Source organism: Crocuta crocuta, unplaced genomic scaffold (genome assembly GCF_008692635.1).
Source record: "Crocuta crocuta isolate KB4526 unplaced genomic scaffold, BGI_CrCroc_1.0 scaffold115, whole genome shotgun sequence".
NCBI classification, from domain to species: domain Eukaryota; kingdom Metazoa; phylum Chordata; class Mammalia; order Carnivora; family Hyaenidae; genus Crocuta; species Crocuta crocuta.
In genome coordinates, this window is record NW_027530575.1 from 3,547,868 (window position 1) to 3,563,207 (window position 15,340).

Genomic DNA, 15,340 nt, shown 5'->3' on the forward strand with positions numbered 1-15,340 from the left:
CAGGCTTGACAAAAACTGTTCATTTTCATTACAGTGCTTCCCCACTTCCTGTAAAACTGTTAAATTAATCAAGTCCCAGCTTTAAATCTTTTCTTTATTTTTCCCCCAGGAAACAAATGATAAACTTCCTGAACCTATTAGTATTCCCAAGTGAGACTTAGCAAACAGCAGTTTTTTTTAAGTGTGAACCTAAAGACTACAATTTTAATACAAATTATTTACACAATAAATGTACAAAAACTTACACAATTTGGGATCCCAGCTTATGAAAAAGAATACCAAAGTTTGAATGCAAAACTAGAAATAGGATCTCTCTTGGAAGACCCTTGCAAATGACAGTCCTTGTGGCTTAAGTTACTGTGCTAGATACTGGGACACACTGGAGAAAACAACAAACATTGACTCCTTAAGATTCTTCATACTGTGTAAGTTTCAGCCTGTACGGCAATTTCAACTGCTCCGTGAGTATTATCAATATGAAGCTTTGAATGAATGAGCAGCTTTGCCACAGCGAATCATGAAGCCAGCCCAGTTGTCTTGTTTGTTTTGCAGATTCTCTGTAGCATACATTCATTAACATTCAGGCCCCTTTATGGATGTGCTTAGACAGTATCAGTATCTGCTTTTTGAGCTAACTCAGGAAACAAAGAGAAACAAACCAGAAAGACCCTTTAGCTACAAAGCTTGAAAGAATCCACAGAGAGCAAAGAAGAAACAAAAAGACTCACTTGAACAGATACTGTTTGGGGACTCTGAGGTTTTATACGGCCAATGACCACAACTCAATGTCTATTCACTGTTTCCTTGTTTTTCCTTCATTTATCAAGAGAGCATGTTGGCTGTGCTGGCATCGGATGACATATCTAACCACTTAGCTTACGCTCTCTTATTGGGAGACTTACCAAAATGCTTTATGAAGCTGATAAAAATTTTCTCTTGAATGTATCAGAATATACTCATTCAGTTTAAGCCATGAACCAATGATTTATTTTTCCTCAGCAAATGGTATCATAAAGAATCTAAACTTAAAAGGGCTGTTAATTGGCTTTTATTAGTCTAATTGGGAAAATTATGCAAAATACTCTTCAGCTTCAGAGAAGCAACAGTCAGGTTAGAATGACACATTAGCGATATGGGAAAACAAAACAAGGAGGGAAAAAATCATGTCAGTAGAGAGGAGGAAAAGATAAATGGCTGTCAGAGGGTGATGCTGAGACAATTTTCTGCTATGGGTCTGAACCATGAAAGGTCACTTTCCAGTAATTATGTTTCTCTCTGAGTAAAACAGGAAAAGCAACTAGACATTAAGAGACAGTCATCAAACCACAGAATTTTGAGGTCATTAAATCACACTCAGGAAAAAAAAAGATACTCAAATGAGAGCTATAATATTTTCATTTAAAGGAGAAAGATTATATGAAAATGAAGTCATTTAAAATACATAGAATATCTGGATTAAATTTGGGGGAAAATGTACTCAAATAAAATGTAACAACTTCATGAATAACAATTAAGATTAAATAGTGTCACACTGTGATGCTTATTATGAAGGATGTTATTAGAGGAAAACAGGATTTCCTAAGATATTACATAACCCAGCTGACCAAAAATTACAAGGACAAGAGGAAGGACCAAATGACTAATTCCATGTATGGCCATCTTAAAAGCCAATTCGAAAGGGGCATTAGAAGAAATTGAAAAGATAATTTAGTCATAGCCACATGTGAAAATGTGCTGCAAAACTGTCCATTAAATACTTTATTTGTTAGATTTTTATCCCACTTATTTCTGATTGAATTTGGAGAAGATTTATAACAATATACACACACGTTAAAATATTTTCAAATTTTTTAATGTTTATTTTTGAGAGAGAGAGAGAGAGGAATGAGGAGAGAGTGAAGGAGACACAGAATGTGAAGCAGGCTCTAGGCTCTGAGTTGTAAGCACAGAGCCTGATGCGGGGCTCGAACCCACAGATTGCGAGATAATGACCTGAGCTAAAGTCGGACACACAACCAACTGAGCCATCCAGGCATCCCGCATGTCAAGATATTTTAAGGTGAAGTATTAGGGAAAGATCACAAAGCTATAATAAGGTAATTTTTAAAGGTAATTATTAAAAATCTAGAATAGGATAAATAATGCATTAAAACTTTAATAGAGAGAGAGTGTGTGTGTGTTACAGAATACATAACAGAATAATGCAGTAAATGAATCAGATAATGAAGGGGTAAAGATATTTGTCATCCCAAGTGAACAAATATACTCTATCAATGATATACCCAATTTCTAAAGAATGCAAGGAACAAATCCATTAACATCAATGTAAGTTACCGATAAATAAATATTAGGAAAAGCAAAAAGGCAAAAAATGTCCTGTGCTTTCTGGCACAGGAATTATGAAAATTAACATCCAAGAGAAATATTCATTTTATTATAGTTTCACTATTCATGAGTACGTATGCCTGTAAGAAAGTTTTTTTTTTAATGTTTATTTATTCTTGAGAGAGAGACAGAGCATGAGCAGGAAAGATGCAGAGAGAGAGGGAGACACAGACTGCAAAGCAGGCTCCAGCCTCCAAACTGTCCCCGATGCGGGGCTTGAACCCACAGACTGTGAGATCATGACCTGTGCTGAAGTCAGGCACTCAACCAACTGAGCCACCCACGTAACCCTGCAAGAAAGTTTATACTTTATATATATATATATATTTAAGGGGCACCTGGGTGACTCAGTTGGTTAAGTGTCCAACTCTTAATTTTGGCTCAGTTCTTGATTTCATGGTTTGTGAGATCAAGCCACACATTGGGCTCTGTGCTGTCAGCACAGATTGGGATTGGGATTCTCTATCTGTCTCTCTCTCTCTCCCTGCTCTCTCTCTCTCTCAAAATAAATAAACTTAAAAAATACATACTTAATGTTGAATAATGTGAAATTTTGCTATTAATTTTGTTAGTAATAAAACTATTACAATGCTTAAGGAATAATAGTCCTTTAAAAGAAAAAGATACATATAGGTGGAAAATGATATTAATAGTATATATTGTCTATTGAGTAAAATGACAATATTAAATCAAATGATAAGATGTTTTCTGAGATTGCTATTGAAAGGTGTAACAGGATCATGGGGGAGGAGAAGGAGAAAAATAGTTGGGGAGAGGGTGGGAGGCAAACTGTGAGAGACTCTTGAATGCTGAGAACAAACTGAGGGCTGATGGTGTGGGAGGGAGGGGGAAGGGGGCTGATGGGCATGGAGGAGGGCACTTGTTGCAATGAGCACTGGGTGTTATATGAAAACCAACTTGACAATAAATTATGAAAGAAAAAAATAAAAGGTGTAACAGAATTTTTAAAAATCTATTAAAAGAGAAGTGGGGAATGCGATGTACCTAATTCACACAGAAACAATTCCAAGAAGTTTCTTTTAGATAATTTTCAGATGAGTTCAGCTGGAAGGTTGGTTTTAAGTTTCAATCTCCTATTATGAAAAATCTGAATGTAATTAGGAAGCTGTCGGTAGAACATTTCTAACCACTTCTTACATAGCACTCCATCACTATGGGATTGAGGTAGTGTCTATAATTTTAACTCCTTTCATTTCTGTACAATCGTTTTCCAAACATCAGTGGTAGAATTCTGGATATTTCTTAACAATTATAGCCCAAAGGAATCTAGCAGGAATGTCTATAGATATTATTTGATATTGATGATAGTACTAGTAGAAAGTTTGACAGATAAAACTATGCTACAGAAATGTAGCTTACCAAACAAAAAGAATGAAACTAAATTGAGTAGCAATTTGCTTTGGCTTTACATGATTCTGCTCCACCTTTCCTTTCTCATCTAATAGATTTTTAAACAATAATGGATACAGACATTAATTAAACTTTGAACAAAATATTTAAGAATAGGATTTAGAGAACAATTAAGTATACTGATCATGAGAGAAATTAAGACTTAATGGTTTATGATAAGACAAATTACAAAGACTGCATAGAAAACAAAACAAAGTATAATAGAGCAGAGGTAAGGACAGCTTAGTGTTCAAGCATATAATACTTTCTTTAAAAACTGTGTACTTTACAACTTGTGATTTTTAGGAAAAATAAGTAAATTTTACCAAAAACAATTTAAGAAAAATATACACTCAGTGATGCAAGAGTTGTTTAATGTCCTTGTTGTTGTTTTGTTTTTAAGAAAAGATGATAAGATAGCACATTCAACTGAAATAAGATGAATATGAAGTAGGCAGGAAAGAAAGGTGTCAAACAAGGATATCAAGTAAGGAAAATTAAAATAAAGGAGAATGTCTCCATTGAAAGTGATAAAGTCCATAAACAAAATGGCAACAATTGAAACTATGATATAGAAAAAAACTTTCCCAGATTAAATGGAAAAGAAATAAAATTACCGGGGAGAAATGGAATTTATGGCAAAGGACGCAGTCCTCAAACACACATAGAATCACCAACATGAATATACTAAATGAATACACTAAAATATGTATCTCAAAACTAAAGAACTAGAATAATGGAAAAGGGAACACTTTCTTTTAATTCTCAATAGACAAAAGCATTCCTAAGTAAAAGAAAGACCTGGTTAAGATTGTTAAAATGAACCGCCAAGTATTAAGTTAAGAGAAAGAAAAGTAGCCATCATATTGTACCCTGGTAAACATTTCGGTTTCAAGACCAATGTGTCAGTTCCTAAGCTGTCATCTCTCAACCTCACATATACTGTTCTTACTCTGCTTTTCTGATGTTGCGCCTACGATTCTGCAAACTACTTGTCTGATGTGCCACCTGGTTCCATTTCAGGATGTGGCATTAATGGATGCAAGCGGGAACCTGAAAGGCTAGTGATTGGGAGGAGGGTCTGGCTCCTCTCTGTTTCTTATTCCTCTGAGTATCCCTCCAGCCTTTCTTTTTGTATCCAGTTGGAAGTTTTCAGCCCTTACAAAAGTCAGCTTTGTTGAGACCAGTCAGAACCATCAGGATCAGCATACTGGCGCCTTCTCCCCAGGGTACAGGGTCCCAGGTTAAGGGACCCCTCGTTCATGTCACAGACACCAACTCCAGCTAAGTAGTGGCCCCAGTAGCAGATGTCGGCTCCAACTCCCAAAGTTGTACCTCCAAACTTCAAAGCACTAGTTTTTTTTTTTAATTTTAAAATGTTTTAATGTTTTATTTATTTCTGAGAGAGAGAGAGAGAGACAGTGTGAGCAGGGGAGGGTCAGAGAGAGACAGAGGTACAGAATCTGAAACAGGCTCCAGACACTGAGCTAGCTGTCAGCACAGAGCCCAATGTGGGGCTTGAACCATGAGATCGTGAGATCATGACCTGAGCCGAAGTCAGACACTTAACCGACTGAGCCACCCAGGCACCCCCAAAATCCTATGTATTATAATCTTTTCTTTTTGTTCCCCAACCCTATCAGTGGTAGTGGTTTCCCTTAGTTGATACATTTATGATATAGTGTTCTCTGGTTGATTTTGTGGTTAACTGATTAACTTTTATACCTACTTAACAAGTCTTTACATTGTATTATCTTTGTTTAGAATAATTGATAAATGACTAATGTGATTTCTGTTTCTTGATTAACCCTAATCTGATAAAAACATAGTCATACATCTATAAGAATTAAGGCTTGGGTCTTTAAAAAATGTATTAAAGATGAAAAATCACTGGACTTACAGCTCTCTCTTACAAAAAAAAAAAGCAAAAGATAAGTAAGTCATATCTACTGAATTTTAAAGATACAGTTCTGTGACATTAAGCTATTTACGTCAAGTGGCAATCAGTGTGTGAAGACACAGGAAAGGTCCCTTTTAAGTGAAGCCTAATAAATTATATAATCAACATATCCCTCCTGGAAAATAATGGTAATGTAAGATGTACAAATAATTTCCAGAATATATGGAGAACTTCACAAACCAAAATGAAAGTGATAGAAAACCTATGGAATCAGGGAAAAGACTTGAACATATACTTCAAGAAGAAGATAGACAAATGACTAATAAACATTTTTAAAATGTTTAATCTCTTTAGTCTTTAGTGGAATGTGATAGCTCTATCCACTAGAATGGATAAAAAAAAATACATAAAAGATAAAAGACTTACATTACCACGTCAGTGAGGTATAGAGCATCCAGAACTTTTTTAAAGATTTTATTTATTTTTTAGAGAGAGAAAGATAGAGATCAGGGGAGGGGCAGAGAGAGAGGGAGGCAGAGGATCTGAAGCAGACACACTGACAGCAGAGAGACCAATGCGGAGCTTGAACTCTTAAACATAGAAATCATGACCTAAGCTGAAGTTGGACTCTTAACAACTGAGCCATCCAGGTACCTCTAGAGTACCCAGAACTTGAATACACTTTTAATGTGTAAATAAATTAGGAAAACCACTTGCAAAAGCAGTATCTACTAAAACTAACACAAGAATGCCATGCAGATAGCAATTGCAATGCCAGGTCTATACCCACGTAAATGTGTACATGTGCTCACAAAGGATGAACATAAAGACACACACAGCAGCACTATTCTTAATTCAAGAGCTGGAAACTATTAAAATGTCCAGTTTTTCAAGTATGAATAATACAATTTCTGTATATTAAATAATAAACTATGAAGACAATTAATACTATCTTCTGTTTAATTCTGAATTTCTAGATAAAATAAAATTAGGTCAATAAATAAAACTAAGTCAAGCACAAATTTATGAATAAGAAAACAAGGTGGGAAAACAAGCATGGTTTCTGTATATGTACAAGTTTGATTAAAAATAAAAACAGGGGCACCTGGGTGGCTCAGTCTATTAAGCTCTGACTTTAGCTCCGGTGATGATCTCAGGATTTGTGGGTTAAAGCCCCATGTAGAGCCCTGCTGACAGTGCAGAGTCTGGAGCCTGCCTGGGATTCTGTGTTTCCCTCTCTCTCTCCCCTCCTACATCTCAAAAATGAATAAATTTAAGAAAAACTAAAAACAATAATGAAACAGACAAAAGCTAAGGTAAAATGAAATTAATAAATATGCTAACACATAAAACATCAAATTAGGAGGATAAAACAATACAAAAGATAGTTTTATAATAATACAGAATGATAGTTAATAGAATTAAAGACAATATAGAATTGCCTTCCACTAAATTTTAGAATATCAGTAAAATAAAAATTTTAAAGGGAATGCATATAATCACGTACATATAATTTCTACCACTATTTCTTTCTCTTGCTCAAAAATCTCTGATGTTTACAGTGAGTTTTAGAAGATAAATTGTAGAAGGCTTCTCAATTCACATTGTGATATCATTATGCTAAGGTATCATAATGAAAACTGTGAAATGGTTTTTCAAAAGCTATGTGTACCACACATAGATGCAAAATCATAGTTAGAATATGGAATGCAACAAAATATCAAAGGGATAATGAAACATTAATTAGTTGGTTTTATTTTAGGTGTGTAATGACCATTTACAGTTAGAGTATTTATATAAACTACCACATGAATAGATCAAATAAGAAAAAAATACCACTTTTTATAAATTCTTAGAAGGAATTTAATAAAACATGAAACCAATGCTGATTTTTTAGGATAAAATCTCCACTAAACATACTACAGACAATAACTTACCCTAAATATTATACAGTATATATATCTCAAAGAACAACTAACATCACACACAGACTATGAAACCCTAAAGTCTTTCCAATTATGGACACAAACATGGACACCTGGTATAATTACTTTTATTTCATTAGCAATACAATAAAAATGAAATAAATGTAAATATTAAGAAGGAAGGGATAAAGTTTCATTATTAGTTTACTGTATGTTTATTTTGCTAAAATATCAGTTATAATAAATTAGAAGACTAATAGAACTAACATGTATTTAGTAAGATGGTTATTATAGGTACATAAACTATTTTCTCTAGTGTGCTGTAAATATATAATTATTAATATATATGAACAAGTATATAATAAAATGCACAAAAGTATAAATATATGTGAACAGACCTCAGAAATAAGATATGAAGCCTATGCCAAAATTCAAAGCCATCAAAATGTATAAAGCTGATTTTAAGAGAGAAAAGAGGGTCCATATTCTCAAATGAAAAGATTTCAAAGGTAAAGATCTGTAATATTTGTTTCCAGGCAAAATCCTCAAGGGATTTCAGGAAGTATCTATGACATGAACAATGTAATTGTATGCCTAAAATAAACCTAAGTGAAACGTGGAAAAGCCTAACCCAGAGGCAATTATAAACAAAAATAGGTTGATATAAATACATAAGCATGAAATTGGTGTGCCAAAAACATATGCAATTAAAAGAATAAATGGACACAATGTTGATGCCTGGAAAATATTGCTATATATTTTATAAAAGTAGAAATATAGAAATTACTTGGTTAAATAGAATGAGCAACATATACAACTTTAATCTTGCTAATATAAAAAAGTTACATTTTAACAAAGTATTTTTCAATTTTTTTCAATATTTTTTTTAGGTGGTAACAAATGGTAACAAGATGCTGATCAGGATGAATTGAAAAAGGTATTTTTCATGTAATGCTGTTGAGGAAGTTTTTGGTAAACCTTACTGAAGGAAATGTTTAAAATAAAATATTTAATTCAGTCCCAATTCCCCTACTCACTTTATAGAAATTCTTCCTTAGGAAATAATCAGTAATGTGCAATATGATGAAAATGACAAATATTACAAAATATTATGTCTAACAATGTGCAATCCAGCTTTATTGATAATATAAATATTTGGGAAATATTTTAGATATATATTATGTTAGATGTAAATATTTTAGGTATATCTGGATACTTCAGATGCTAATCAGAGACTAGTTACTTACACTGTAGGTCTTTTTTTCTTTTTTCTTGCAGACAGTGGATGACTGCATGGCCATTAAAATTTGAATTTCCAAGAGTCTTTAATTCCATGGAAATGTTTATTTACAATTTAAATAACAAAATCAATTTCTTTAACAATATGCTATAATAATAACTTTCTAAATATACACATATTTAGAAAAAATAGATTGTCTAAGGTGATTAAGAGTAACTCATTGGGATAAGGCAATTTATTCAACATTTACTCAACAGACATACTGAATGTGTATTATGCCCAGGGATATAATAATGAATGATGTAGACAGATCTCACTATTTATTGAACATATGTTAGTGAGAAGAGATGGAGAACAATAATGTATGTAATTTCAAGAACAGTAAGTAAATTGTTTGAGATAGTGTGCAGGGTAGTCTATTTTAATAGGGTGGATAGTAAGTACCCCCATAGGGAAAAATTTTAAGATGGAATCTGAACAATAAGAAGGATCCAGAGATATGAGGATTGGTAGGAAGAGCATCTTGGACAAACAAAACAGCAAATTCAAAGGGACTGAGAGGTTAGAGCTTGCCGTATTTGAGGCACAGATACAAGGGCAATTTGGCTGATGCAAAGAACAAAAAACCAATAGAGGACACAAGGAGAAGATTCAGTGGGTCCCTTTATGTGAAGATAGGCACTGTATTCTGCAAAGAGAAGGCCTTGAAGAGGAGTGACATATGCTTCATATTTGTAAAAGGATTGCTCTGGCTGCTTTAGCAAATGGACTATAGGAGAAAGAGAAGTAGGGAAATGAGACTGAAAGCTTTTGCCCTTTTCCAGGCCCAAGTTGTTATTAACTTTGATTGGGGCAGAAGTTCTCACAGGAGTGAGAGGGAGCCTATTTTGTCATCTCCATAGGATATTAGGCAAAGTCTGGAGACTTTTTTGTTGTCCCCCTAGGATGGAGGTAGGGCTGACATGTAGTGGACAGAAACCCAGAATTCTGCTCAGCACCTCTGATGCACAAAACAGAGCCTCTCCTCCAGTAAAGGATTATCTGGCCTCAAATTTCAACAGTATTGAGATTGATAGTTACTGATTTAGGCTGATAGATTAGAAATGGTACAAGGTGGACAGAATATTATAATCATGCAAAAAATATTTACTAAGCACCAAACTTTTAATAGCATTTTGAAAGCTCCTCAGACATTTTACCAATAAGCATATAAATATGCAGATCTTTGATGCAAATAATTCTTATGAACTATACTTGATACTGCTTTAGCCAGCAATTAATGTGAAGTTTTGGTTTCTGTTTTATATGGAGAGACACCCAGAGAAATATGCAGTCTTCATATCATTCATTATTCAATTCATGTTATCCAATTATCCATGGAGAATACATTAAAGGGAAAAAACATATAACAGTCTTAAAATCTATAAAAATATTTTATTGGATCAGCTTACTAAGAGTTATTTTAAAAACAATATTTACTAAAAATATTGTCCAGAGAAAAAAGAAAAATCTACTCACTTGCCATTCAAAGCCGCTACACCAACTGTGCTTCGGGCAATGGACATACTGGCTACAAACGTCCACTGCTGACTCTGGGGGTCCCACCTCTCCACTGTATTCAGATAGCTCCAGCCATCATGGCCTCCGACAGCATATATAGGGCCTTCAAGAACTGTCACACCTAAAACATGGGAGAAATGAAAACTGAATGGATGTTTTTCACAGTGAGACTTTAAAAATCAGATTAGCAGTAAAAATTGTGATGCAATTCAAAACAGGCTCTCGCTGTTACACAACAGTAGTGGGGTAGAAACTATCAATTTTCTATCAATTGTATCATTTTATTAAGGTGAAAAAAATTAGAACCAACATAAGTATGATGTAGGTACTTTATGGAAGAAAATAAATTTCCTTATTTATGTCTCTTTGAAGAAGCAAATTCTAAAAATCAAAGATGATACATACTGTGCCCCTACTTCTGAAACACATTTCTGTACTGCAGTTTAGGTAGTTTGTTACTTTAAATGATGTAACATTAAGCAATGTAATATTATCAATTTGAAATTCAGGGTAGGGTTTTCTGTGTTTTGGCTTTTTGGTAACTTCATAATAAAGTTATCTAAAGTTAATAAAATATGAAGCATTTCATATTATAAGCTGAAATCACTAAACACAAGCAAATAAAACAAATTAATAGTGAGTCATAGATGGAAGGAGAGATAGATGATACATAAATGATAGATTAGATAGATAGATACTCCTATATACTGCTTTTCCCTCATATTCTTCTCTTCATAGATGAATTTTATTAAATTCTAGCAATTGCTAAATATTTAAATATCATGTTAATATTGGCTGAATGCTGGGAGCCGCACTGGCCTTCCTGGATGACAGTCACAGTGAGGAAATGGCAGCGTTTGCACAGCTCCTACCATGAGAAACGGAAACTGGTATCTCCTTCTGCTACTACTGGCTCATGTTAGAAATGAGGCTGCTGGTATTGACCAAGCCTCACAATATTCCAGATCAGACCGATATTCCCCACACAGATTGCTCATAAGGAAAAGCATATTGCTGCCTTTTCAAAAGAGACTTCAGATGAAAGCATTGTGGGTGATTGTCAAAAGGCTCTTCCTATGGGCCTTGTAGATCCAAGACGTACATAATAAAGGGGGCTAAGAACTCAAGAGTTACAATTGAGTCTGGCCCTGAGACAAAGAGCCTAATTTAGAGTTAAGGACAGATATCCACCCCCACCCAATTGTTTCTGCTTGGAGCATTTTGTGAGTGACTTATTCTGGTCTTGAATATGCTGACTGCTCCCTGTGAAGGAACCTATTGAGGTTCTTCTTCTTTTGTGATTATGGGAGCAAAGGTGTTTCCTGAAAAACCTGTTTTTCTTGATACTTCCACCTTAAACAAGCTATTGACCTCTGTCCATAAAGAAGTAACTTCACCCTTTTTATGCTAAAAACATTGTCTGGTATGTTAAAGATACCTTCTTTGCCCATAGGATAAGCATCTAAATCACCTACCTCAATCACTATTGATAAAGGTTATGCATGAGTCTTCTACAAATCTATGTTCTGGGAAATTCTTACATATCAAAGAAGTTTGTTATCAGAAATCATTGTCTAAGGCAAATGCCTCTTCTGTGCTGTCCCGAAAACACTTAATGATAAAATAAAGTTCAGCCCCAGTCAGGGAGGAGATGCCTGTCTGGTGACCAGAAAGACTCTCTCAACCCTCCCTCGCCGACACCTCCATCCTTCAAGGACCCCTGGACCCCGGCTGGAGCTGGTCTCCGACAGCTGAAGTTATTTCATTATATAGAAAGAAATTCTGATTAATTTTTTCTTAAAAATTCAAATCCTCATTGTCAAGGGCTCTGGAGAATCTGTAATTTTACCTTACTTGTCAGCTGACAAGTTAGATTGCCATAAATATACGTATATTGGCAGAAGACATGAGAGTTCTGTGTCAAAGGGGAAAGTTAATTCATTACTCACAACAACAGTAACAGAGTATCACTATTTTTTCTTTGTTTTTCACTTATTCTTCAAGCCCTGGTTCCAATAGGGTGACCCAAAGAGGATTACCAACATGACCTTAACTTTGCCTTCAGCTTGACCAAAATTTAGACAGGATTTTTCTTGCTTTGAGGACCCCTGACCTCATTTTCTTTAAAACATTTATTCAAAAAATTTTTTATGTTTTATTTATTTTTGAGACAGAGAGAGACAGAGCATGAGTGGGGGAGGAGCATAGAGAGAGAGGGAGACACAGGATCTGAAACAGGCTCCAGGCTCTGAGCTGTCAGCACAAAACCTGATGCGGGGCTCAAACCCATGAACCATGAGATCATGACCTGAGCTGAAGTTGGACGCTTAACCAACTGAGTCACCCAGATGCCCCTAAAACATTTATTTTAGAAAACATGTAATTGCACATTATTTCTCTGTCATTTCTAGATGGAAATCTTTTTAAGTGCCTCCTACTCGTGTTATAACTCAGGAATTCTTTCGCAAGGACCTGAGAGCTAGTTCTTTGAATGTAATCATCCAGAAAATATTGAGAGGGTCTCCTGGGTGGCTCAGTCAGTTAAGCATCTGACTCTTGGTTTCAGCTCTGGTCATGATCTCACAGTTAGTGAGTTCAAGCTCCACATCGGGCTCCATGCTGACAGCACAGAGCCTGCCTGGGACTCTCTCTCTCCCTCTCTCTCTGCCCCTCCTTTACTCTGTCTTTCAAAATAAATAAACTAAAAAAAATTTTTTTAAACATATTAAGAGCCTATCTTCAGTTGATACCTGGCTTCAAGTTATAAAACTACTTCTTGTTGTAAAGATAGAAAATTGACCTTACCCAAAAGTATGGTCAATTAGCAAACACATATTGCCTATAATCCCCTGAAGCCACCAAGCTCTTAAAATCCCTCCTGGCTTTGTTTAGGTGAGGTTGAGTTCAGCCACAATTCTAGCCTCTCTTCCCTGTTGCAATAGCCTTGAATAAAGTCTTCCTTGCATGTTAAATTTGTCTATTGTATTTTTTTGACAAGGGTCAGTTGGAACTTGAACATGCAGTGGATTGTATTACAAGAAAGGAGATGGATTTACCATGAGCACAAAACCTACATGCCTATTACTGCAGAAGGAGACATTATCTGCATGCTTTTAATGCATACCTGCCTTTCACTCTAGAGAGAGGAATTATCCTCTCTTCTAAGACTTTCCATTATATTAACATCCTTTTGGGCAGTCAGTGCCTTGCTCAAAAGTTATGCAGAAATTTGAGAGACCCACAGAGAATTGTCTTTCAAAAGGAACCTGAAAATAAAACAGCCTCTTGTTTGCTAATTCATTCACTCATTCATTTGAATGTCTATTATGTGTCAGGAATTGTTCTTATCACCAAAGGCACAGTGCTAAGAACACAGAGGTGAACAAGGCAAACAAAGTCTCTGCCCTCGATGAGCTGAGCTCATATATATTAGGCTTTTTTAACCATTTGAGATTATCTGACTTTATGAACATGTTTCAGTCCTAGAGTGTCGCATATATAAATTGCCACAGATTTATGAACTCTGCATGCCTTACAATGTGACTTGCCTAGTTTCTGCAGCTGTGATGTTTTCCTTGGACACGAGTCTCATTAAGTGGAGTTGGTAAGTGGACCAGAATAATTTCAAAATTGGAATGATACATTTAATTTCTTCCTTATGTTTACCAAAAAATATCTTACAGATGCAGTAATGCAAGGTTTAAGATGTAAAATTATTTTTCTGTGCTTTGTTCAGGAACTACATTAGACCTGCACTAAAACAAGTAATAATAATTTAATGGAAACATTTTTGTATATCTCAAGCTCAATAATTGCATGATTACTTCTGGTAAGGAATTTTAAAATGTCTTTTTGATGTTTTATGTTATCAAAATGTACTATTTCAGAAAACGTAATTACTTACATATCTTAAACTGTTGGTCTCGCACATATTATTCCCCTTATGATTTCTGCTGTAAAATATTTATTAGAATTTTTTGTATAATTTTCCTTCAAGACAGTTCAATGAAAGAAGCAAACCCTCCCTAAGTTTCAAGTAAAGTAGCATAAATTGAAGTTGAGCATTTTCTACCTGGGTTACAGAGAATAAATGTATGCAAGGGCAGTTTAGGGCTTTGAACATGGGAAGCAATCAGTGGCTGGTGGTCCATCTGGATAGGTCACTACCCAAAATATTTTCACTTAAAGCAAAATTTAATTTCACTTACATAATGTATCTCAAAATATTTATTTTAGTATTTCTATATCAATACAACCAGATACTTCATATTTTCTCCTGAAAAAAATTATTGGTCTTCTCTAACCTTGTTAATATTATTCATTTAAAATATTGCTAAATTTATTCTAAGCTATAAAGTTTTCCAAATTAAAGAAATTATGTTTTAATAAAAAACTGTGACAACATAAAGCTAGGTCATAATATTGCATTGTTGTTTGCCTTTTTGCCATTATTACATAATTTGAAAAGTATTAGCCTACAAAAAATGAGATCTCTTTTTGTCTAGGTAGAGAACATTTCTTTTAATCTTTATTTTTTGAGAGAAATGAGTGTGAGTGGGGAAGGAGCAGAAGAGAGAAAGACACAGAATCTGAAGCAGGCTGCAGGCTCTGTGCTGGCCTGATATGGGGCTAGAACCCAAGACCCATGATATGACCTGAGCAGAAGTCAGATGTTTAAATGATTGAGCCACCCAGGTGCCCCAAGAACATTTATTTTTAAATGAATAACAATACATTTAAGTTTCTTTTGACCTAATAACTATGTCAGAGAAATTACTATAATAAAACTAATATAACCTTCTAGAAGCCTCAAAATGTATTTAAATTACCAGTGTTTTCAATATGTATATTGCCTTCTAGACATGAATTTATTATTAATCTTCTTTTCTAAACTGTTTTTAAAAATCACCATCAAGGATA

At 34.6% G+C, this 15,340-nt stretch overlaps 1 protein-coding gene across 2 annotated transcripts in view; it reads right to left on the reverse strand.

Moving 5' to 3' along the window:
• The window catches only part of KLHL1 (kelch like family member 1), a 355,540-nt gene that overhangs the window by 38,330 nt on the left and 301,870 nt on the right, over positions 1–15,340 (reverse strand). For both annotated transcript variants that reach the window (XM_077767989.1, XM_077767988.1), the window contains one exon: positions 10,379–10,541. In XM_077767989.1, the coding sequence (XP_077624115.1) occupies positions 10,379–10,541 (163 nt within the window). The remainder of the gene's footprint in view (positions 1–10,378; positions 10,542–15,340) is intronic.